At 48.8% G+C, this 26,796-nt stretch overlaps 1 protein-coding gene across 1 annotated transcript in view; it reads right to left on the bottom strand.

Annotated features, from left to right (window-relative positions):
* LOC119382406 (uncharacterized) overlaps window positions 1-26,796 on the bottom strand; it is a 126,160-nt gene that overhangs the window by 33,788 nt on the left and 65,576 nt on the right. The window contains exons 3-5 of the mRNA XM_037650096.2: window positions 22,167-22,256; window positions 22,047-22,106; window positions 658-864 (exon numbers count right to left, since the gene is read on the bottom strand). Coding sequence (XP_037506024.1) covers window positions 658-864; window positions 22,047-22,106; window positions 22,167-22,256 — 357 coding nt within the window. The remainder of the gene's footprint in view (window positions 1-657; window positions 865-22,046; window positions 22,107-22,166; window positions 22,257-26,796) is intronic.

Here is a 26,796-nt window from a genome sequence, read left to right as displayed (position 1 = left end):
TTCGCCACTTTCAATTAAGAAATAAAAATATAAATACATCTCTCACGAAAAAAACAGGGTTGGTTTGAGTCAGTGCGAGTCAACTCATTTCATATTCTGGGCAGTTGTCGGTCCCTTTAAAAGAAAGTGCTCAAGGAAAACGTGCAAGGAGGCAGGAAAATGCGTCCCTTGGTCAGGGCGCGTCGTCACCTTGACGACGCGACGATGCACGTGACGATGCACGTTTCTTTTGTCGGTTTTTCTCAACCCAAGGAAACGGTGCTATTAAATGAAAGTTCAATCAAGACGATCTTGGATTTAGCTTGCAGCATCGACCAGCCACATTTCGCATCACTGTGCAGGGCGGTGAACGCGGCTCAGCGTGGCCGCGCTCGCGCGGAGCCCCAGTGCATCCAGCGCGGCCGCGCATCGAAGCGAAGCGGCGCAGGCGCACAGGAACTGACTCAACGCTACTAGGCCATTTTCAGCTGTCAAACTCTCCGCAGGCAACGTTGGGACAGAGTAATGACAGCTGCTGTAGCACACGATGCGATGCACTGGCGCGATCGTGGCCGCACTGAGCCGCATTCACCCTACCTATAATAGTAGACGACCCCGTAGAAAACGGCCCGATTAAGAAAAGAAGTAGTCCGTGGCCATCTTATCATTAGGACCGACCAGCGATAAAGACGGCGACGAGCGCCGCGTTGAGCAGAGCCGTGATGGCGCCCAGCACGGCCTCGTGATGTTCGTCATCGGCCGGGTAGAGGCGCCCCGAGCGGACCACCAGGTTGGCAACGCCGTTGACGAGGGCTAGGAGGCCGCCCAGCACCAGCAACACCGGAACCATGGGCTGGCGCGGACACTCGTGGATGGTGAGTGCACCTGCACAAAAACCTATTGTAGAATTACTCAGATATTTTATGAAATGCCTCAATTAAGGCGGACCTAGTACGAGCGTTCAAAACGGAGGGAAGCAGTCGACCGCTTCTTCGAAATTAATGCAATCATAAATCGCTCTATCATAACCAGACGAATTTGGTCTGTCGAAATGATAACACTGTTACAACAATGCCCCTCGGTGACTTTTTCGGGGAGGTTTCTACGGGGAACTAATGCCGGTGTCACACGGTGCACTGCTGATCCCGATTAAGCCTGGTCAGGAACAAGTTTCTAAAATGTGATTGGCTAGTTCGGCAGCTTGCGTAAAGGTACCAATCGCGACTAAGAAATTCGATTCCGATTAGGCGTGGTCGCGATCAAAAGTGCCCGTGTGACATCGGTATAACGCATAATCTCACTTAGACGATTGTCATTCTTCCTTCTGCCCCTATTCCTCTTCAGGACAGACACCCTTCCGCACTTAAACTTTGGTTACGCCTCCTGATGTAATAATTGAATACATTGCCAGTGGAAGCACACTCGCTCTGTTCCGAGGCTACCACTCGTCCATCAATAATATACATGCTCAACTGCCATCTTGACAACTTGGAACGGTCCATTCGAAGGTGCAACTCTTTCCCTTGCAAGGGCGCTATGTATGTCGCCTATGTACATTCGAAAAGTTCTTCACGCCTTTTTAACTAGAAGTCAATTTGAAGAAAAGTACTTTCTTTCAAGATAAAGTTGTATTTATCGGAAGTGTGTTCAACGGGCATACCAAAAGCACTAAATCATCAAAAGGATTTCCAAGCTGGAAAAGCCTGCGCACTCTCTGCGTGTTTTTCTTGACCTGGAAGGACACACCAAGGTGTTTATCCAAGAAAACAAGGTGCCTTACGCGCTTAACTAAAAAAACAAGGAATGCGAATAAAACTAACATCGTCTGGTACAATTTTGAAATACCGGACTTTTTGTACTGAACACGGATGCATCACACTATACAGTTGGTGTATTTTCTCCACAAACAGGCTGATAAAATGGATAAAAAACCAACGGTAAACACAGGCAACCAACAGTAAACACAGTCCAACGCCTTTGTATCACAGGCTGATAAGTCGAGACATTACGGAGTACTACAACTACACGCTGAAACGAGCCGAAATAAATTATTCCACTACAGGAAAGGAAGAGCTCGCCGTCTTAAAAGCAGTGCAGTTTTTTACAATTTACCTTGAAGGGGCCGAATTCGCGCTTTTCATGGATCATCAATCATTGACCCAACTTTTGAATATGGCAAAAACAAGAGGATACATTGCCAGATGGGCTAACTATCTACAAGAATTTGCTTTCGTAGTTTCGTACCATCCTGGACCGCTTCTAACCAATGCCGACGCACTGGCCAGGTTGCTTGTACACGAGTCAAGTGAAAATCCAGGCATGATCAATCGTGTTAAGCCGTGGAAAGGTACATAAGATCTCCAGCTTATTAGTGGAAAGTACCACGTAACACCCACTATGGTTCAAATGACTGCGCCATAACACTCCTGGAAAAAGGCGAGCATGATGGCTTCTGGCACACATATCAGAACCTGCTCATGAGGTTTACGTGACCTGGCATGAAAAAGGACAGCAGCAATTACATCCACACATGACAAAGTGAAGTTGAAGCAGTCTACAGACGTCATGAGAAACCCTGAATATTCGAGAGCCTGTGCCGTTCGAAGTTGTTCACTCTGCAGAGCTCAATAAGAAGGGGGAAGGCACTGGACGAACGCAAGCTTTTCTGCTTTCCATTGACGAATGCCCAAGAAAATTGCGGCTAAAAAGAAGATGCAAACAGCGTTATCAATCTATTCAAAGATGACAGGGCAAAATTTGAAAAAATTATCTTTTTTTCTTTGCAATTTGTGAAGTGTGTACCTTTGTGCATATTTTCCGCATTTGTGATTTTCTTAAAAAGTATTTTTTTGTGGCTGAAAAGCTTTTTTTCCGGAAGCAAGTGGCGAGTGAACACACATCCCAGGACAAGCCCCTCGTATGCGCTCCGTGCTTATGGTCCACTTTTCTAAAAAAAAAAAAAACTTCTTGTACAAAAGCCAAAATGTTCTGCTCTGGAGTCAGCTGTGTATAAGTAATTATCACGTAACTTCTGAGGCAGTGCGAAGACGCTGTGTGCCTTTTTATTCGCACTTATTCTTCGGAGCGCGTCTATTCGAACATTTTCAGCTCATAAAAGCGAGCTCCTAGCTTCATTACACTTTGTGTCTGTCGTGCCTGTCGATAAGTTGAGATGCTGAGGGTAAAGTTCTTCAGCAAGGGTAAATTTCATGCAAACTAATACAGCTCTCTTGTAAATGCGAATAAATGCCAGCGACGTACTGAGGTGTTGAACGCTGAACCAGCAAGCTCTTCATCGTTGAACCTCTCAGCCTTTTCAGCGTCCTTCGAGGCAAATCGCGTGCAAGGTGACAACGGGTAGGATCTAATGGACATGAATATTGTTTGTGAGGCAATTAGACCGAATTGCGCATGCAAACTGCGCGCTGCAAGTGTTGAGCTAATGGCAATTGCGTCGCAGTGTCCTTGCTGTCTTTGTTTAGGCTTCAGAGTCTTAAGGATTGTGACAATGAATGTTGTTATTTCGTTTAATGATGACAGTATCGCGCAATCCAAAATTATGAAATAATTAGAATTGAAGCTTGGCCAAAATACAGTCAATTTGCTGGAAAAACTTGACCACAATCGACGATACACTGCGGATAGAACAGCATGACAGCTCACAAAAGAAGCAAGGCAAGCAAGACGACAGCCTCGAAAGTGTGAAATTGACTTTGGCGATGATTATCATGCTCGTAGCTACGAAATGAAACAGTTGAACGGTGTTTGTGGCTGTTGCGAAGTGCACTCTCCTAATTCTACGTCCTCATTTCCCCCATTCGTGTTTCTGTCCATGGCTGAAGCGACAGCCGTTCTCACCCCTTTCCCCCCCTCTCCTTGCTTACTAGGTGAAGCTACAAAAGAAGCTTGCGCGACACAACAAACGTTCATTTGTTGCCCTCATCTACGATTGTTTGCGTATAATTGCCGGGGGCTGAGCCGCTAGCTATGTTACAGTGGCGACGAGTTCGGTTTTCGCTACCCACGGTACCTGACGGATTACGAAAGTCCTGGCGTTAGACGAACGAGGAACTACCCCGATGGCCTCCCTGCAGTTGCCGGATTACGACGAAACGAAAGATAAGTGGAAGCCTTACCTCGTCAGAGCAGAAGCGCATTCCGAGACGAACAGCGTAACGGACCCGGCTAAGAAGAGAGCACTACTAGTTTCGGCGTTGTCTAGCAAGACGGTCGAGGTGCTAGCCAGCACGGTAGCCCCGCGTGCACCAAATGCACTGACAGGCACGTAGGCAAGGGGGGGGGGGGGGGGGCCCGGGGGGCCCGGGCCCCCCCCCCGAAATTCGTCCGGCCTTCTATATTCCCGGCAACTTTTGTTTTATTTTTGCCATGGAAATACTTTCTTTCGAACAATTAGGCCTTGGGCCCCCCCCCCCCCCCCGAAAAAAAATTCTGGCTACGTGCCTGTGCACTGACGTACAAGGAAGTTGTTCAGAGCATGAATGAACATTATGACCCTAAGAAGCATAAGATAACGGAAAGCTACAAGTTCTTCAATCGCTCACAACTTCCAGGCGAAAGCGTGAGCGCGTTTCTCGTTGCTATTCGCCGAATAGCAGACAACTGCAATTTCGGCACGTCTCTTGACCGCATGCTTCGGGATCGCATTGTCTGCGGCGTACGCTCCGTTAACTGCCGTCTTATGGTACTCAACTGCTCGGGACCTAATCTGTGTGGCCGGGACCTGATTTCCTTGCTCCACAGAGCGGGGGTTCCAGTTTTGCAGCCGTCGGCACAAGACTTGCTACATTCAACGCCAGAACCCGCCGGGCAGTTCACAACATTGTCGACGACTACCACGACGTCTTCTGCAAGGATCTCGGCCTGATCAAGGGACCTACAGCCCCATTGCAGCTGAAACAGGGAGCCGTGGCGAAATTCTGTAAGGCAAGATCCATACCTTACGCTCTAAGGGGCAGGGTGACGCAAGAGCTGGACCGGCTGGTAGCCATCGGTGTACTTTCACCAGTCGAACATTCCGATTGGGCCACTCCCATCGTGCCGGTACTTAAGAAAGACGGAACTGTCAGAATTTGTGGCGACTTCAAAGTCACCCTAAATCCAGCCTGTACAGTTGAGCAGTACCCTCTCCCAGTGATTGAAGACATGTTTGCATCTCTAAACGGCGGGGAGTATTTTAGCATTCTTGATTTGCGAGATGCCCGTAATCAAGTTCCTTTGGATGAAGTCGCAAGGAAGCTCTGCTTCATTAACACGCACAGAGGCTTGTTTTCTTATAATAGGCTTCCCTTCGGAATATCCTCTGCTCCGGCTATTTTTTCAAAGAAAAATGGATGCAAGACTGTCAGGGTGGCCAGGGGTCCAGGCATACCTTGATGATGAACTGGTTTCAGAGGCTCGTGGCGATGGGAGTGAAAGCCTGAAGAGTGTGTTGCAACGGTTCCGTGAACACGGAGTTAAGCTAAGGTATGATAAGTGCAGCTTTAGACAGCCTTCTGTTACATATCTCGGCCATCGGATAGACAGAGAGGGTCTTCATCTCACAGAGAAAAATTTGGAAGCTATCGCTCAGGCACCTCGCCCCCAGAACGTCGTGGAGCTGCGTTGCTTTTTAGGAATGCTGATGTTTTATGCCAAATTTCTGCCAACTATGTCCACTCTACTTTCTCCGCTCAACAAACTTTTGGAGAAGGGCACAGTATGGCAGTGGGGACGGCAACAAGAAGCTGCCTTTGAGAAGACAAAAGACAGCCTAATGCAAGCTCAGGTTCTTGTTCATTTTAACCAGTCGAAAGAGTTGAAGCTCGAATGTGATGCTTCCCCGTACGGTGTGGGCGCGGCGCTTTTTCACACGAGTAACGGCATGCCAAAACCCATAGGCTTCCGGTCCCGTACACTGACGGCCGCCGAGAAAAATTACTCCCAGCCGGAAAGAGACCCTGGCTTTAGTGTTTGGCGTCACTAAGTTTCGTGATTACCTTCTAGGTCGCCAATTCACTCTCGTGACGGACCACCAGTTCCTCTTGAGCTTGCTGCAATCCGACCACCCGACGCCACCCCTGGCTGCAGCACGTAACCAGCGCTGGGCGCTGCCCTTGGGCGGCTACCGCTACAAGCTGCAGTACACGCCGGGAAAACAGTTGCTCAACTCGGACGCCCTGAGCAGGCTGCCACTGCGGTCTACGGAGGCTGATGACGTGGGTTAGCCACCGGAATATATGTCCTCGCTCTGGATAATTTTGACGATGGCGTTATCACAACACGGGAGCTACAGCAGCTATCGGCCGCAGACCCCACAGCAACGGCGGTAAAGAATTGCATATTACATGGCTGGCCCAAAAGTGCAAAACAGCTGGAGGAAACGATTTGGCCGTTTTTCGACCGTAAACTAGAACTGTCCGTAGCTCATGGTCTAGTTTATTGGGGACATTGTGTAGTGATACCGGAAGAAGCGCGGGACGGACTTTTGAAACTGTTGCACGGGACCCACCAAGGCTCGTCAGGAATGAAAGCAGTGACAAGGTCAAAATTTTGGTGGCCCCGACTAGACCGCGATATTGAAGCGCTTTCAGCCGGCTGCACGAACTATGACCAAAACATGCCAATGCTGGCAGCGGCACCACCAGTAAACTGGCCGAAAACGAATGAAAAATGGTCGCGGATACATGTCGATTTTGCAGGACCCATAGCAGGCAAGATGATTCTAGTGGCAGTAGATGCCCATACCAAGTGGATAGAAGCCGTGCCAGTAAAGAATGCCACAACAACAAGCACAATCACCTGTCTGCGCGCCATGTTCAGCCGATTCGGCGTTCCGCGAACCATTGTTTCGGATAATGGGACACAGTTTTCTAGCCAGGATTTTGGTACGTTCGTGGCAAAGAACAACACATAATGCATCTCAAAACAGTGCCCTTGCATCCACAGTCTAATGGAGCGGCAGAACGAGCAGTATACAATAAAGGATGGACTTCGAAAGATGAGGGAGGGTAATTTGGAGGACAACCTTGAGCGGCTCCTGTTCAACTACAGGAGAACGCCACGGAAGACGGGAAAATCTCCGTCAGAATTGCTGCTAGGGTTCCAGTTACGTTCACGATTGGATGCGTGTTTTCCCTCAACTTTTGCAGACTCGCCGCCGGCATCAGGTGACTGGGCGGTCCCCATGGAAAGCAACGTGTACGTGCGGAACTACGGTGTCGGAGAAAAGTGGACACTAGGGCGTGTGCAGTCTACTTCAGATTCCCGAATGGTGACCGTCCAAACTCACCATTCTTTAGTCAGACGCCACGTTGACCAAGTGCGCCCTCGACAAGCATCGCAGTCTCCAACATCGCCGGGCTCTGCATCCTTATCAGAGTCTAATCTGTCCATGCTGCCTAAACGATCGCCGGGACCTTCAACTACCCGCTCCACCGTGCTGCCTCCAGAAGCGCTCACTAACGCAAGCCCTCACGACCATCCGGTGGGAACCATGCCACAGGCCGGTCCTGCACAAGCGGCGACCCCAAGCGTGGAACCAGTGCTTCGGCGTTCTACCAGACAACGCAAGCCAGTACAACGATTCCATTTTTAAGGAGAGAGAAGCGTTGCGAACTGCACTCTCCTACTTCTACGTCACCCTTTCCCTCTTCGTGTTTCTGTCCATGGCTGAAGCGATAGCCGTTCCCGCCCCTTTCTCCCCTTTCCCTGATTACTAGGTGAAGCCACAAAAGAAGCTTGCGCGAGGCAATAAACGTTCATTTGTTGCCCTAGTCTTCGGTTGTCTGCGTATGCTTGTTGGGGGCTGAGCCGCTAGCTATGTAACAGTGGCTAAGTATGTTCGCTTTTGGGCTATTTTATAACTTTAAACTCAATCATCTCAAAACCATGTTTTTTATCACTTAGGTATCATTATTTCCTATGCATTTCAAGATAACCAGTTGAATATATTTTTATTGTATTCTACATAAATGCATACAACTACTGAAGTACACTTTACAGTTTTTGTGTTACAAATTTTCAAATATGCGAATTAACTCAAAATTTAGGTCCTAGTAGTAAGAAATTCACCAAAATTCTAATATTAGTCAGATTTAAATAAATCTGCTTCAGTGAAAAGCACAGAAAATTTGGAAAAAGATGACATATGAATTATGCAGATACCCCTTTTAGTATAATAAAAAGTTGGCCGAGTTGGTGTTGGTTCCTAATGAAACGGGGGCGCGAATAAAACGGCACACAAGAAAAGATTGACACAGGACGACAATCTTTTCTTGTGTGCTGTTTTATTCGCGCCCCCGTTTTATTATGTACCCCTTTTAGTCACAGAGAAAACGGTACCTCCAAATGGCCAAAAATGCATGGGGCGTATACGTTCACTCTTACCCTGCCCTTAAGCACACTGAGACGCTAGCCTGCGACAATAGTGCTGATTTCCGGAGTGCCAAGCTAACAAGATGGGCTAAGGACCAAGGAATACTTACTAAATATTGCTACGAAGCGCTACCGAAGATGAAGAGGGAGACGACATGAAAGAGGACGACGTTCCCTGATTCGCATTCAGTTTTATTGGACCACTTACAGAGGCGTAATTTCCCTCAATATATAATTGCGTGGTTGGACGAATTTTTGAGGGCAAGAGAATTTTATTGTTATAAGGACGGCTGTGCATCATTAAAGTTCAAACAGACTCGCGGAGTCCCCCAAGGAGCAGTGTTGTCTCCAGTATTATTTAATGTATTAATGAGCTCAATCCCCAATTGCCAGGATGTGCAGGCATACGTTTATGCCGACGATATTGCATTCTTCGCGGCTGATAGTGTTATTTATTCTCTATATCAGAAATTACAGAGATACATGAGTATGCTAGAGGTATGGCTAAGACAATTTGCATGTCCTTAAATGTAAATAAAAGCGCATTGTTGATATTTCCGATCGCAGATCCCATCTCAATTTCAATATTATATAAACAAGAGCCTATTCCGCAGGTTGAGTCGCTAAAATATTTGGGAATCATTTATAATGGGACACTAAACTGGACTCCACACATAGAGAGTATCGTACCTAAGGCACAACGTGCCTTAGACATACTACGTAGGCTGAGCAGCAGACGATATGGACTACGTAGGGACACACTGGTGATGGTCTATAAAATGTACATGCGCCCAATATTAGAATTTGGGTGTGTCTTGTTCTCGGGTGGCCCTGCGTACAAACTTAAGCCTCTGGTTATGCTGGAGCGAGAAGCCTTGCGATTGTGTCTGGGACTCCCTAGGTTTGTAGCACATCAACGTTCTGTATCAGGAAGCGCGCTTGCCAACATTGCCTTGTCGATTCCGAATCTTGACGGTGCAGTTATTTTTAAAATTTTATAGCTTTCCGTTAAGACGATCTGAATAAGCTTTTATAAATGCTCCTTTTTTGTTGCTCATTGGCCACGTTTTCGTACACCACAGATTATCTTTGTTCAGAAGCAACTAGAGAGGCTAAAGGTGAAAATTCCAGATGTAGCTGCACAAAATGTGTCAAACCATAATCTTAAGATAGAATTCCCCTCTAAGCCTAAATTTCAGTCATACAGGGTGTTAAATAGTTGGCTGCAAGATTATCTTACACACGCGAAAGCAAAAAATATAGTAGCCACAGATGCTTCAGTAACTGACGAAAAGGCAGGCGTAGGTATTTACTCCCCTTCGCTTGGCTGGTCATTTTCATTAGAGCATTTTAGTTTGACGTTTTTACGCTCCCCTCAGCAGCTAAGCGGAGCGGGGGCGCGAGTGCGCATGCGTCCTCCGCTTAGCCGTAAGCGGGCTAGCGGAGCGAGGCCCACGCTCCGCTTATAGGGAACCTAAGCGGAGCACGGACCGTCGCTGCCGTTCCCGCTAGCGAGGGGCGTCGATGTGCGCACCCTCCCTGACGCGTGCGTCGACTTCCCGCATATTCTAAGATGGCTGCCTCCAGTGCTCAACGTGCTTCCCACGTGCAAGGCCGCTTCACGTTCGTCTGCGCAGTGGAAGCCGCGAAAGCGCTTGAGATTAGACGAACATTTGTGCTTACTTCGAGTCGCCGAATTAAGGAAAGTGACGCGAACTAGACAAGACGGCACAGATGACGAAAACATCGCTGCCGTGTTGGCGTCCAAACGGATTGCAGTGGATCTGGAATGCTACATCGCTGACTGTACGTGACTATCTTGAAGTCGACGCTTTATTTTTTCCCCTGAAATGGGCCGGTAACGCATGCGCACGAGTGAATACTGCGTGAACAAGTGAGTAATACATATTTGTGTTACTTTGTAAAAGTGACAAAACTGTTTTTCTTTTTTAACGAGGCTGAATTCGGCCAGAGGGCGTTGTAACTGCGAAAGATCCGCTCGGCAGCGGAGAACGGATAACTAAAACCAAAAAGTCGACCGCCGCTCCGCTACAGCTAAGCGGGCCAACTCGGAGCGGAGCGGACCGTAAAAACGTCAAACTAAAATGCTCTATTAAGACTGCCGCACTTCACCCCTGTGTTTGAAGCGGAACTTTCGGCAATTATACTAGCTCTGCGAAAACTACATTTGAACGACCATTGCGCAATAATAATAACAGATTCCCTGTCAGTATGTACGTCTCTAACAACTTCATCAAAATCAATTGCCTTAAAAACGCTCCTTACGCTAGTTCCTCCACAGTTGAAACTTTTGAAATTATTATGGGTATCTGGCCATTGTTAATTAGAAATAAATGAAATGGCCGACACACTAGCGAGAGCGGCATTGAACGCTCCAATAATTTCGGTCCTTCCTGTAGTAGCCAGCATAACTGCGATTAGGTATAGAAATTTTTCCCTTCGAGCAGACGCCATAGAATCAATAACTTCATGGACAGAATTTAGACATTTAAAATTTCCATGGAAACTCCAGTGGTGTCAAACTAGACAATTAGAAGTATTATTAACTAGATTACGATGCCGAGTGCCCCCGCTGAATCTGTATGCACACAGGGCTGGTCTGGCGATATCTCCCCTCTGTCACTGTTGTTCAGAAATCGAATCAATAGAACATTATTTTTTATCGTGTCGCCGCTATATATTACAAAGAAAAAGGCTTCTAGAAACTCCATGTGCTAAGCTGGGGATAATCTTAACAATAGACGCTATTCTCACCTTCGGTGCTTCGGGTTTGGGCGTCAGCCACAGGAATATTTTTGATGCTGTAAGTGCTTTCCTTCATAAAACAAAACGAATGTGTTTTTAAGTTCTTAATTGCAAACCTGTTCCGATAGTAGCAATGAATCAATAAGAAAAAAATCAATAAAAAAGAAGACGTTCGGTAGCACATTAATTTCATTATACTAATTTCTAGTTAGGATGAGAAGTCTGGGCTGAATGTAGAAATGATTATTGCACTAGTTCTTTTTTATGTTTGCTTGTCTTTTGTGTTAACTCAGTAGCTATAACTTTAAATCTTCATATCTACAATTCTTGGCCAATCCTCCAGTGTGGGTATGAGCCATGTGTAGAGGCACATCATCATCATCATCACCGCGCGGACTTGGCTCCATCTTGTATCCCTGGCTCTGTCCTCTGTATATGTCTTGTATATAAAACCTTCGACGGCTTTTTCTCCCCGTAACATTTTGGTGGAGAGTGCGGGTTCTCCCAGCTTCAACATTCACGACGCTTCTGCGCAGCGGACGCTCCTTGGCTGCCTCTGCGATGCCTGCTCACGACGAGAATGAAGATGAATCGGGAACCTCAAGGACCGTGCCTCGACCAACCACGCCGCAACCAACAGCGCGGCAACCAGCCGCTCCTAACCGCACCGTCGTCCTGACACAACCGCGTGACCCAGGCACGTTTTCTGGCACGGTCAACACTGACGTCGAGGATTGGCTTCAGCTCTACGAACGGGTGAGCGCACTGTACAACTGGGACCCGACGCTCATGCTGGCCAATATTCTATTTTACCTAGAGGGCACGGCAAAAGTTTGGTTCTGCAACCACGCGCAAGAGATCACGAGTTGGGACGTGTGCAAGCAAAAACTCGTTGATCTGTTCGGCAAGCCCATTGGGCGCCGTCGCGCTGCACAGAAAGAACTCGCGTGCCGACTTCAGACCTGCACAGATTCCTATATCACGTACATTCAAGATGTACTCGTGCTCTGCCGCAAGGTTGACGACAGGATGGCCGAGGCTGAAAAGGTCACGCATATCCTCAAAGGAATCGCGGATGATGCGTTCACTCTCCTGGTTTTCCGAAACTCGTCGACAGTGGACGACGTCATTAATGAATGCCGACGCTTTGAAGAAGCGAAAAGTCGTCGGATTACGCCACACTTTTTACGTCTTCCCTTCCCAACACGGCTGCGACGTCTACTTGCGAGGACATCCGTCCACCACCTGCTCCTGCTGCAGCTGAGAATATTGTACGCCTTGTCCGCCGCAAAATTTAAGCTCCATCTCCGATTCCTGCGCAAGCTCGTGCCCCCGACGATTCACACACGATTTCCCTCATCCAGACCGTTGTACGCCAGGAGCTCGCTTACGCAGGAATCCAGACGCTCTGCCCAGTGAACAGACCCGACTACTGTCCACCCGGCGCACCTGATCTGCCCCGAAACTCGTACGCCCGTCCTCGTTACCGGAACTCAGCGGAATGTTGAACCTCCAATGGCAGGCCCAGCTGCTTCTGCTGCGGACGCGTCGGCCATATTTCCTGCCACTGCCGCAGTTCCCGGAACTCACAGCCTTGCCCGAGCTATTCCAACACCCGATGTTCACGTGGTAGTTCCCGCCTGCCTGCGCACCTTGAAGACGACGCCGCTACACCCTCATGGCCCGCAATACCACACCGCCCCCCTTCGCCGTCCAGTCGCCTGTACCGCTCTCTCTGCGTCGTCGCTCACCTTCCCCCTCCTACTCCCGCCGCTCCTCGGAAAACTAACGGGCGCAGCTCCTAGAGGTGAGCCTGCCTTGACGACCCGACCCGAAATTCCTCTGCTTACACCACCTGGACACAACAACCTGCTCAAAGTATATGTCGACGGCGCACCTTTTATAGCACTCATCGACACTGGCACTCACGTATAGATTATGAACTCGAACCTCCGTGCTCGCCTAAAGAAGGTGCTCACTCCTGCTCCGATCGCTGTGGTCCGTGTAGCCGATGGTGCAACTCCAGTTGTCACTGGGATGTGTACTGCACGCGTCACTGTTGCTGGGCGCCATACTTCTGTTTTGTTCTACGTATTGGAGCAGTGCCCGCATGAACTTATTTTAGGACTTGATTTTCTGTCGTCCCATTCAGCTCTTATTGACTGTGCCACGGGTGTCGTCCAACTCGCCTTACCATATGCCGTTGAGCCTTCTGCTCCTGCGCCGAGCAAGCTGTGCTCTGCCGATTTCGTTCGCGTCCCCTCTCTGCCCGTTACGTACATTGACGTCTCTCCCGATCCACCCGTGGCCGACGGAGATTACGTCGTGTCACCCAACGCTACCGTCCTCTGTTCGCAAAATGTCGCGTTCCCGCACACCGTCATCAGTATTCACGCCAATGTCGCATGTCTCCCTATCGTCAATTTTGGACTGTGCCCTCAGGTGCTGCCCCGGGGTATCTCCCTTGCAACCCTTGCCCCGGCCTGCAAATACCACATTTCCGCCTTAACAGGGGATACACAATCACCGACCAGTCCTGATTTGGACCCAACTTCATCAGAAAGCATGACGAAAATGATCGCCTCCGACCTCCCGGCCGAACATGCGAACGCCCTTCGTGCCCTTCTCGCGTCGTACCAGGACATCTTTGACGTCAATGACCGGCCACTGGGCCAGATAACCGCTGTGAAGTATCGAATCAACACCGGCGATGCTAACCCGATACACCGACGACCCTGTCGTGTTTCCTGTACCGAGCGCCAAGTCATACGGAAAGAAGTCGACAAGATGCTTGCCCGGGATATCATTGAACCTCCTTCAAGCCCCTGGGCTACCCCTGTCGTGCTCGTCAGGAAGGAGAACAGCTGGCGCTTCTGTGTCGATTATTGAAATCTCAACGAGGTAACAAAAAACAAAGACATGTACCCCTTACGGCGGATAGATGACACCCTTGGCTGTCTCAGTGGTGCGAAGTATTTCTCTTCGATTGACCTTCGTTCCGGGTACTGGCAGATTGCCGTTGACGACGTGGACCGTGAAAAGACCGCATTTCTTACGCCCGATGGCTTTTATCACTTTAAAGTGATGCCATTCGGGTTATGCAATGCCCCATGTGATGATGGGTTCGTGGGCCCTCGGACACAGACAGAGTCAGGAACAAGAAAACATTTATAGACAACACTAATAAAAAAACAAATACACACACATACACTTGCTGCACACTAGTATACACAAGCACTCTTCCCTAAAGCCTCAGTCCTAGCAGCCTTGTACGCCTACGCGAGTATCCGCGCGTCCTGCCTAATGCGGAGTCTGTGGTTCCGTAGACGTCACTCACGGTACCGACGACCGCGTAGCTGACGCACGCTCGCAGCAGGAGAGGCACGATGAGCCGTCGACGTGGCAGAACCAGATTGTGAGCTGCTCGCTCAGGCCCGCACCGGACGACGATGCACCCGGAGTAGCACAGTCCATTCAGCATTCGGTAGTGCCGGACCGGAATACGTGGCACCAGAACCACGCCCTCAGAAGTCGGTTGTACCGAACCCCAGCAGCCTCAGCACCATGGCCCGACTCGGTAGCTAGCTGGTCTCGGACACACCATCTGGCACACGATCCGTAGCTTGGCCTGGCCCGCTCGCACGTCCACGGCAGGAACACGCCGCAAGGCCTGGTCTCGGACACCCGTTCGTCACTGGAAATGCCACGCTCGTCCCGGCTGGTCTGGTGGCCCTAGCTCGCGGATCGAACGTGCTGCTTCTTGCTCGCTCGCTAGCCACGCACGCTCTCCCGTCGCCGTTCTGAAGCTCACGCGCTTCACGTTGGCCTCTCTCGCGCGCACTCCGTCGTCTTCCTCGGTTTCGCTATCGCGTGCGGAATATAGTCTCCTACTACATTCCCCCCCCCCCCCAACTTTCAGTACGTTGTACACACATAGCACGCAGTTCTCGAAGATAACACACAAGTTCTAACACAAATATCCACAAATGCAAGAATAATTGCATAGTGATCACAATACACGATAAAAAGTGTGTGTACAACGGCAATAAATCCCTCAGTAAAAGCCGCACGACTCATAGTCAGCATTCGCATCGTCCACCACGAGTGTTCCTGCGTGAAAGTCCTATTGAATGAGAACCAAACTAACCTCGTAGCAGTCTCTTCTTTAAGTGTTTCGTTGACTCACTATACGTCAGCGCTTACCCGTCGCACCGCAGAGTTAACGGTTGGTCATACAGAAAACGTGCTTGTTAATGGGAGCCACTCCAGTGAGGATTTATCTTTCGATTGTAGTATACATGACTTCGTGTGGTAGCCCATGCGTTCCTTTGTTGGCTTAATGGTTTACGCTCTTCATATTTCTTCAACATGTTTGTATGGAAGAGCGTAACTTTATCCGCAAGGTTGACAAGGTAATCTCGCATGCTGCGCTTCTCGACAACTTGGAAGGGACCCTGCCAGGAGAGCACCAGCTTATTCGTGTGGGCTGGTAATAATACCAGCACCTGGTCACCTGGAAAAAGTTCACGCTTTCTCTCTTTCTTGTCGTGGTATCTTTTCTGCAGCGTCTTCGCCTTCTCCAATACTTCGTGTGAAAGTGCACAGGTGCGTTCTAACCGTCGCCGAAGCTGCAACATACGCGTATATGTCGTCTTAGTCTCTTCATCGAGGCGAGCGTTCGTCCAGAGCTCCTTGAGAACAGTCATTGGTCCTCGCACGTATATCCCATATATTAATCAAAATGGAGAGAATCCAGTGCTACATTGAGGAAGCTCTCTGCAGGCGAACAGTAATGGACCAATGTACCGGTCCCAGCTTTTTGGACGCTCTTGACACATGTGCCCTGTCATGCGCTTTAATGTGCCATAAAAGCGCTCAATCAGACCATTAGCCATCGGATGGTATGGCGTAGTGGGCAGTTGTCTGAACAAAAACAGTTGACTGAACTCCTTCATGACTGCTGACATAAAAGATGTGCCGCGATCACTGATGATCTCTCTTGGTATGCCGACGCGGGAGAACATTTCCAGGAGACCCTCTGCAATCTGCCTCGATTCAATGGAGGAGGATGCAACTGCCTCGGGATATCGCGTCGCAAAATCTGTCATGGTCAGTACGTATCGATTGCCCCTTTCAGAGGTTGGTGACAATGGACCGATGATGTCAATGCCAACTCTTGCAAATCGCGTCTCGATGATAGGCGTGGTGCCCAAGGGAGCGTGTCCCACCAGGTGACGTGGTACCATCCGTTGACAGATGTCGCAAGATTTCACGAAGCGTTTTGTGTCAGATTGGACATCCGGCCAGTAGAAGTCTCCAGTGACACTGCTTACTGTCTTCGTGATACCTTGATGGGCGGCTAAGATGCCTTCGTGGGCTAATTTCAGCACCACCTCACGCAACTGTTGTGATACAACAAGTTGCTCCAATTCAGTTCCATCTACCTTTGAACTACCTTTGAACGAATGATGGCCGCTCTCCTTCACGGTTTTAAGTGGTCAATCTGCTTATGTTACCTCGATGACGTCATTGTCTTTTCGCCGACTTTTCAGACACACCTCGAGCGTCTCTCGACAATTCTTTCTGTGTTCCGCAAGGCAGTACTTCAGCTGAACTCGTCGAAATGCCACTTCGGCCGCCGGCAACTTACTGTCCTCGGACACCTTGTCGATTCTTCTGGTGTTCGTCCCGATCGAGAAAAAGTTCGCGCAGTCAAGGATTTCCCTGTGCCGACCTGTGCGAACGACGTTCGCAGCTTTGTAGGCCTTTGTTCCTACTTTCGAAGATTTGTGCGCAATTTCGCTGACATTGCGCGCCCTCTCACGGACCTACTCAAGAGGGATGTGGCTTTTGCCTGGGGTCCTGAACAAGCCAGTGCCTTCACAGAACTGACCATGCGCATCAGGTCACCACCGATTCTCGGCCACTTCGATATGTCCGCTCCAACAGAAGTGCGTACCGACGCCAGCGGCCATGGCATTGGTGCTGTTCTGGCTCAACAACAGCATGGTAGCGACCGTGTCATTGCATACGCTAGCCGTATTTTGTCATCCGCGGAGCGCAATTATTCGATCACCGAACGCGAATGCCTCGCGCTCGTCTGGGCGGATGGCAAGTTTCGTCCATATTTGTATGGACGGCCGTTCACCGTTGTCACCGACCACCACGCCTCATGCTGGCTCTCACCGTTAAAGGATCCTTCTGGACGGCTGGGTCGGTGGGCCTTACGGCTGCAAGAATATTCATCCACCGTTGTCTATAAGACGGGCCGCCAAGATGAGGACGCAGATTGCTTGTCGCGTCATCCAGTAGACCCACCAGGTCCTCCTGAGAGCGGCGAGTCTACATTCGTGTTGGCACTTGCAGCGTTCGTCAACGTCGGAGACGAGCAACGACGTGATCCTCACTTGAGAGACATCATTAACCGGCTGAGTGGCCCCACAACTCCTCCATCTCTGCGTATGTTTGTGCTCCAAGATGGCATCTTATATCATCACAACATGCATCCGGACGGACCTGACCTGCTGCTGGTTATACCCACACATATGCGTCAGACTGTACTCGCACAGTTGCATGACATTCCAACCGCTGGTCATCTGGGCGTCTCAAGGACCTATGGCCGTGTTCGGCGTCGCTTCTTTTGGCCCGGTATTTACCGCTTCGTTCGCCATTACGTCGCTTCGTGCAAGCCTTGTCAGCACCGCAAAACACTAGCCACCCTTCCAGCAGGGCGCCTTCAACCCATCGAGATACCAACCGAACCATTTAACAGGGTTGGTCTTGACCTCCTCGGCCCCCTTCCTCTATCCATCAGTGGAAGCAAGTGGATAGCTGTTGCCACAGATTACAGAACTCGTTATGCGATCACACGGGCTATCCCTACCAGTTGCGCAACCGACGTCGCTGACTTTCTCCTCGAAGACGTCATCCTTCGTCACGGCGCTCCTTGACAGCTCATTACAGACCGGGGTCAATACTTTCTATCCAAAGCAGTCCAAGGCATCTTGCATTCTTGCGCTACAAAACACAAGTTCACCGCTGCGTATCACCCTCAGACCAACGGCCTAACTGAGCGGCTGAACAGAACTATAACAGACATGCTCGCCATGTATGTTTCTCCAGATCATCGTGACTGGGACGAAGCTCTGGTGTTCGTAACCTTTGCCTAAAACACGTCTCGGCATGATTCCGCAGGTTTCTCTCCATTTTTTCTCCTCTACGGACGAGAGCCCATGCTGCCTTTCGACACGCTCCTTCCTCCCGTTCTTGATACGACATCAGAGTACGCTCGTGATGCCATCGCTAGAGCTGCAGAGGCACGCGAGGCATGCCTTTTTCTCCCCGTAACAATATTCTTTTTCATATCACCCTGCTGCTAACAAATTAGTATAACAGACCATATGAGACACCAAGAAGTTCCTGAATACGTATCTGGACTTTCTAGGTGGCCTTGAGGCCACTGTCAAACATCCATAACTGATCGTGCAGCTCGTGTTTAGGCTGCAGTCCTCATTTCGCCACATCTGGCACAGCATACGTACTTCCTGCAGATCGCGAAATAGGCCTAAGAAAATCTCAAACTTGCTGAAACCAAGAAAATGTCAAAGGACGAGAAGTCTACATAAGCAGAATGAAGAGAAAAAGGTACAACGGCGACACATACAGCCTGGAGACTATGTCCTTAAGAAGTTGCACTATCAAATGTTAAGTATTAGGGACCGTCGAATAAGCCGGCTGCTATGGGCTTTTCGCTCCCAATGTGGGAGCGGCCCACTTCGGGCTACCTAATGTACCTCAATAAAGTTTTTCCATCCATCCGTCCATTCCAGGTCGTTAAGACAGCATCTGAGCACGGAATATTGAACGACAGTGGAGCCTCGGGACAAAGCGAGTGTGCCCCCGTTGGTAATGTATTCAAGCATTACTCCAGCAGGTGTAATAAAAAAGAAAACTATTCCTGACACTGAGACGATGGAGTCGGCGCTGGATTTTCCTCAAGCTTGTGATGTGCTTGTTTACCATGTGGCTGTCCTCGACAAATAAATACATCGAAGAAGGTCATCGAATGTTCATTGGACTGCAGAGGTTGATACAAAAGTATTACAAAAGCTACGACTTCAGATGACAGGAGATTCGGCTCTGCAGAATGTAAGAGGCGGCGCTTATCAAGACAGCACTCGAGCAAGCAGCCAGACGTGTATTTGATGCTGCATCCCATCATCTTTCTAGAGCGTTGCCCTGGAAGGCCACCATCAAGTTGCTTTTCCACAGTTCTCCACACGTTGGTACTTTATCCATAATTTGCAAATCGTACCATTTTCTGGCAATGGGACCCAAATATTTAAAATTTTTGTGTCACCATTTTCCCACATATATTCTTGTCACATGCGTACTTAAAACCACACTCACTAGTCGGCATTTTGCGAGTTTTCTTGAAAGAGCTTTACAATATGTCATGCTGTTTTTTCTTGAGCATTGCGAACGATGAGCCGTGCTGTGTGCACAATGACGGCTCATCGATCACTTCTTGTGCGTCGTCCCAACTAACTTTGCGAGGTATCGGGAGGAAACAAGTGACTCCGATAACGATGAAAAACGTAACCCACATACTTGGAAAAGCTATCGGCTGCGCCAGAATGTAGCGTTTCTACTGGAAACACATAAAAAAACAACCCTCATTTAGACGGCCGTCATTTTATTCTATCCCACTTGTTCATTCAGGCGCTCAGCACAGACCGCTTTAATATTACCATGCGTGTTTTATTTTAGATGCGAAGCAGCTTATGGTGGAGTTCAATCCGGTGTGCGGCGTGACCACACTTACTGCGCATGCGCCGACCCTCTCCACACACCTCCTCTCCCCCTCTCCACTCCCACTCCCCCTCCGCTCCCACACTTCCTCTCCTCTCCCCCTCCTCGTTTAGATAAAAGGCTCGCGTTAGGTCGTACACACGCTGTCACTGCGCCGGTGTCATGAGTTATAACGTCAACGTCGGCGCCAGTTGCAGTAATACCTTAACGCCTGCCGAGATCGCGGAGCAGCGGGTGGCCCAGCGGAAGACTCTATGCGCCGAAGCGTAACGTAAACGTCAGCAAGCGGACGCCAGCTCCGGGCTAGGGAAGCACACCGCAAGCGGCAACGTCGGCAGGAAACTGCTACGGATGAAACGCGGGCTCGGCATGCCAAAACGCTGCTTCGCATCGCCTCATGGTCCCCTTTAGCGGGAGATGGCGTAATTTTTATGTATTCGGGTTTCACCCGCAAAGACTTAACAATGCTCGGCGCTCATCATATCTGCAAAGTTCGAGAAGCTTCGCGATTGTTTGAGATCCTTCTGTCAAGATTGCGCGCAGGACGCGAACAGTCTAGTTTATTCGAAAGCTTACGCGGCCACTAGCGATGACGCTGGAATCTTCGATACTACATCATATAAAAGCCGACGCGCTTTACCGCTTGGCAGATTATCTACGGCCGACGCTCTGTTCGCCGCTATCAGTGTACAGCGTGTATTGCTTGTGGACATATATAGTCCAACTTTTCGTTTCCCGGGCACAAGTTCGCCCAAAATAAAGAGTTGCGTCTTTATATAGCCCGACTGCCGTCTTCTCCGCCGTCACGACCACGTGACAATATATATTAAACGAAGGGGAATGGATTAAGGCTTGTTAGGCACAAGGTAATGAAGCCATTGGGGACATAGTTTTTAACTAAAGTGTCGTAGTTATCACCTAAGTGAAAAATAAATTAAAGTAGATGAAGAAAAAACAGTTTGCCGTCGATAGGACTGAACTTAGAAACTTCGGATAACGCATCCTATGCTCTGCCAGTGGAGCTTTCCCGTGTGTGTAGTCTGCTTATGCGTGGTAACTTAAATGAGGTGCATGCCACGTTTTTAGGCGGCGATAGCGCGACAAGAGGTAGAATCACTGTATATGTTCCACTAGGGGAACAGAGTTGCGCGTTTGATAGAGCGCGTCCCCATTTGCCAAGTGTGCTCACGTGAGCAAACATTTTGAGGGAACTTGAGGGCTGCGCCCGCAGTGATGAATCTTTCGTGACAGCTGTGTTGTATTGTTCACTTTTGCTGGACATCCTTTTTGTTCTGATTGCATGTATAAATTCATTAGCAATATTTTTGTCACTAGAGCACATGTATGCCTTTTCGCCCGCTCTGTAACAGCTGGCTAGAAGGTGACAAAAATCGAACCGAAAAAAAAAACGATTAAAATCTGCGCTTGTGAGTGTCTGAATATTCACCTTACAGATTATGAGAACAGCGTAATACAGTCCGACCACTGTGCAGTATAAAAGCTGTAAGTGCGGGTGTACTAATACCGAATAGTAGCTGACAGGCATAAATTCTTAGAAATTTCCAAGCAAAATAAATACCCGTCGTGCAATGCTGGCGCAGGTATATATATATATATATATATATATATATATATATATATATATATATATATATATATATATATATATATATATATATATATATATATATATATATATATATGTTTTTTTTCTCACGTGGGATATTGAGGCAGGGAGGGTTCGGGGCAGTTGTGTAAATTATTGTACTGTACGGACTTCTTTAGGTTGGCGAACAAGCACGCGACCGCAAAAACGGAGCAGAAGCTTTCCTTGAATATCGTCGAGGGCCGGTGCTTGGAATGATTGAATCGCCTTCGAGTCGTCTTAGGCGAACGCATAAGGGATGAAGTTTTTTAACACCCTCCGCAGCTTTACAACTCCGACCGTCGCCATGGCCAGATGTGCCGCAGCTGTACAAGTCTGAGAGTTTGGGTATAGCAGTAAGCTTCTTGAAAGCTGGTGGCCCTTGCACGTATGCAAAAAATGAGCAAATATTTTCCCATCACCCAAGGCGCTCACCCGTATCCGACACGTCATCATCAGTAGCGGAACCCACCTATGACGATGGACGCAGCAGGAACAAGGAACGTTGCCAGGACAATGAGCGTGAAGACAACTGAAAAGAAAAAAGCAGCAGTGAGTTTGGACGCACGACGCACGCGCAGTGAGCGCTCACCGTGGTTCAAGCAGAGGGTCCAAACGGCAGCCGCCAGCTTCCTGGGGTTCTCCTCACGCGCTTGCCGCAGGCGCTCGAGCACGGACTCGTCTGCAAGTGAATCGACGCTTTTACAGCAAAAGCTCTACTGTCTCGCAAGGCCATTCATCTCGTCGCAGTGACCTTGTGCCGCCGGAGCACAAGGCGCGTCCAGTTGGGCAAAACAAGATCCGCATATGGCTCGAACAATAGACGCTATGCCAAGTCACCGGACAGCAGTGCCATTTAATGCAACATTGCTTTACGTGAGCCAAATAAACTTTATGTACAAGCAAAAACAGCACACCTAGTTAAATAACTATAGTGGGTGACAAGCTAAGAATAAAACGTAAACTGTACGCTGTCCGTTTGCATTATACGCGTCCAACTACGGCCGCTCTTTACCATGACGTAACGGTTAAGACGAACCAATGAAAAATGCAACATGGCGCCGTTCGCGACGAGATGCGCGGTACCACTGCACCGAGACCGAGATCCTTCAATTCGAATTTCCTGCGGTGTTTGTTTCTTCCAGAAGAAGCTATTTCCTACTGTTATTCGCATGTACCCAGCATCAACCTCGCCCGTTGTGATCAGATGCAGTAGAAGAAGTGTTCTGTGGTAGAAGCTTGCGACTGTTCCGCGTTTGAAGTGCACCGAAGCGGCAGCAGCTCGGAGTGTTTTACAACGCTTTAGCGTGTTCCGTCGTTTCGACAGCGTCAAGTTGCAACACGGCGTGTGTTCCCCCCATCGCTCGGATACACCAAGCATATCGGCTGAGGGTCACCACACTGGCGATTGTCGTCGCGTTCATTCGTGTGCAGGGAGGTGAAAGTGAAGTCGGAATGTGCGCGTCTGTGTACGATGTACCGCCCGCAAAAGCCATGGCATCAGCGTTGCCACGTGTGCGCGCGCGCGCGCGCGTGTGTGTGTGTGTGTGTGTGTGTGTGTGTGTGTGTGTGTGTTTGTGTGTTATTTGGAGCTCGCAACGTGGGAATCTTGGTGATCTATTGTGATATGCGCCGTGCTGTGCGCCTATATAAGTGACGTATGTGCGGACGAAGCGTGCTAGAAAGAAAGCGACCAACATAGCCCGTTAGCGCAACACAATGCGAAAGTAAACAAACCAGTTGTGGAGAATATGCAGTGGTGTGTGCATTATAAGAAGATAATTCTGGCCAGCCGGTGCGTGTGCGATTATGTGACGTGTGCCTATTCGCGCAGTTGCGTCGTCTTAATGGAGTTCAGTTCCACCAGCCCAGAATGATGTGCTAGGTTGAAGTGCCCGTCGCGTAAGTGTCGCGCTCGATGCACGAACGCCTTGCAATGAAAAACGCCGTGCGAGGTAATCCTTGTCTACAAACCGTGAAATGATGCGCTCGATGTGGCACATGGATTGCATGGATCGTGATTGTAACTGAAGTGACGCCGCTAAAACTATTATTGAGTGAAAAAAAAAAAAAGCTTTTGTTGGCATTGCATCATACTTCACGACATCGTATTTGGAATTCTCGTTTTTGTCTAACGTGTGTTTTTTCTTGCATTTCGCGTGTATACTTAGCTTGCACGTGACGTCATGGACGTACAATATGGCTCCAGCATGGCGGCTTAGATGACGTCAAAAGCAGTTAAACACGCGGCGATTAACCGGCTACGATGTGATAACGACGTCGCTTGAACGTTGTTGGGCCTCTGTGCATAAATAACGAAGGAACCAGCATGCGATGTACTGATAACACTAACGTGACACCACAGTCTTCGCGTGCCACCATGTTGGTGCTCCAACTTGGCTGTGTCAGTGACGTCAGTGCAAGCCATCTATTGTGTGCATGTATTACGCAGTGATCATTTGTTTATATTAATCTCGTGAAGCTTATAGTGCATAGACCCTTTTTTAAGCGCTTATCCCTTCTTCTGAAGCCTCACCCCCTCACTATGCTTCACGAACAAATGTGGAGGGAGGCGGAGAGGTGGGGCTTGAAAATGTATGAAAGGGATGTACTTACTGATTGTGTCCACCAAGATTATCTTTATAAATATTTATATGTTTTCCTTTGTTTTTCTTCGAGGATGCACGTGTTTTTTCTATGCCCGAGTGTATACGCGTGGTCTTGTGGCTGCAGATGTTTTCATTTCTACATTTTTAGGGGCGAAGCTCCTTATGCCGTGGGTCTGTCCATCCTCCGTTTGTTCGTTTGTTTGTAGTAGCCACCTCTAGTTCGTGAGAAGCGCGCATTCTGGTAGGCAGTAGAAGAAGAAGACAACGTTGACGAATGAGAATCTCGTGCGTGTTCGCCTGTGTGGCGTTCTTTCTTCTTTACTATGTTTCGTGTTTTCAACGACGCCCGAAGACAACATTTCAGAAGTAACGCGCCATGAGGCTCCCTCTTGGCACGCTTTCTCTTTCGCTCGGAGTCGCCGGATGGAAGACAAGGCTACAGAGACCCACCCACGAGATAGCCGTTAACTTTGCAGTGGTCGAACGTCTTGGCAAAAGATTGCCGTTCTCTTATGTTTTCTTTACTTGTTGTTGCCTTCTGTAGTTTCCCGCCTACCATGTAAGCCTAGCTGGTTTTATGTCAAGCTTGAGGACGATGTGGAACGGGACCCCATACTTACTGCGGTGGACGTTCTCTGTCTTACCAAGACGTGGAACGCCAAGAGACAGTATATCAAAGGATACGTTCCAGTCGTGTGCATCGATGATGCAGAGCGTCCTGCAGGTGGTGTGGCCGTATACGTCAAACAAACAGAAAAGGCACAAGATCTGAAACTACCAACGACACAGAGCCACAACGGTGAGTATGCTGCCATCGATTTTGATGGATGCATCATCATGACCATGTACCTTGCACCCAATTTGTGGAGTGGGAATATCAAGACATTCATTGACACGGCATTGTGTAATTATGACAAGTACAAGAATAGACCATTTGTGTTAATTGGTGACCTGAATGTCGATATTACCGAAAAGAACATTGAGTGGTTATTACAACATATGGCAGCCAAATATGATATCACGTGCACGTCCTTTGATCATATGAAACCAACGACCATCCCAGGGACGTGTATAGACCTGGTATTTTCGAATTTCCAATTGCAACCCGTACAGGAACCGCTATCCCTTCATTTCACGGACCATAAAGGCGTGATAATGAAGGGACAACGCAAGCCAAGCATAATCTAATTAAGAAAAATAAAAGTTTGATGTTTGTAATATACACACAATGTTCCTCACTCTTTATATGATGATTGATGGGGCGTTACACAGAAGATTCACGGTTTACCGATGATTCTCTCCGGAGCTTCGGCCCACTCATCATCATTCACCACGTGGATATGCTGTGATTTTTTACAGGGAAAGCTGTTATGAGATCATTTCACCGGCCGTTTTTGGCGCCGTAGTTGTCCGCCGCCGCCGCCGGTGTCCGTAACCAGTATCGCTCGAAATAAGAAAAAAAAAACGAAATAAGAAAAAAATTCCAGGATGGAACGAGGTTCGAACCTGGGCCCTCTGCGTGGAGCCCAGTATTCAACCTCTGAGCCATGCCGGTGCTCGTACTGCTTTGCAAAAGGGTCCTATACAGGCTTCATGTCGGGAAGGAACCACATTAGCATATGCAATATAGCGTGGTAGAAGAGTAAAATAAGCACCAAGCGTCGCACAACGCGAATTGTGTAACACGGCGTCACACAATGCGAATTGCGCAACGAGTAGGTTGTTGAATGCTTCGAACCCATTACAAAGGGCTCTGCCATAATTTTTCATCGTCATCAGGCACAGCATCAACAAAGTGCGCATAATGCCTTACATGCGTTTAGCAAGTACCAACGCTGTCCGTAGAATGACGAAAAATGGCACAGTGCCTGCTGCCCTACTTTTCAAAAATTACAATGATTTATAGCGTAGTGGGTTCCTCGCAAGTGCACTTGTATTGGTTGCCAAGGAAGCCCATAAGCGCATGATCCACTTCCTCGGGGTCTCAGTAAAGTTCTTCGCCCCCCCCCCCCCTCCGTCTCTCTTCCACGTCAACGTACGTTATACAGCATGACGGGAGAGGGAAATAGCGACCGGGCGTCACCCAATGCAAATTACATAACTGGTGGGCCGTTTAAAGATTCCAACCCATTACAAAGGGCTGAGCCAACATTCTTCATCGTCATCAGTCGTCGCGTCAACAAAGTGCACATAATGCCTTACAGACGTGTAGCTGGTGCCTCGCTCTCCGCAGAATGACGAATAATGGCTTAGTAGGTGCTTCCCAACTTCTCAAAAATTGTGATTTATGGCGTAGTGGGTACCTTTCTAGTGTACTTGTATTGTAGCCCCAAGAGAGCTTAACGGGCTCTAGAAACGCCGCTCTTCCAGCTTTCGTTGTGACTGCGCTGCGGTTTCAGCGCAGGCCTGGCGTTTTTTATTATTCATTTTTTTCTCGCTTACCTGCACGGATGACGATGCTATAAGAACGCATCGAAGCCTTGTAATTTTTGTCTTGATAAAGATCGGTCTCGGATCGAAACGTTGACAAATAAACTCTTTTGAGAAGCGTGTATCCTTTTCCTATTGTCTTACGGCAACCGATGACAGCCTCTTCACAATCTACGTATATAT

Source organism: Rhipicephalus sanguineus, chromosome 2 (assembly GCF_013339695.2).
Source record: "Rhipicephalus sanguineus isolate Rsan-2018 chromosome 2, BIME_Rsan_1.4, whole genome shotgun sequence".
In the NCBI taxonomy this organism is placed as follows: domain Eukaryota; kingdom Metazoa; phylum Arthropoda; class Arachnida; order Ixodida; family Ixodidae; genus Rhipicephalus; species Rhipicephalus sanguineus.
This window is presented reverse-complemented; position numbering and strand designations above follow the sequence as displayed.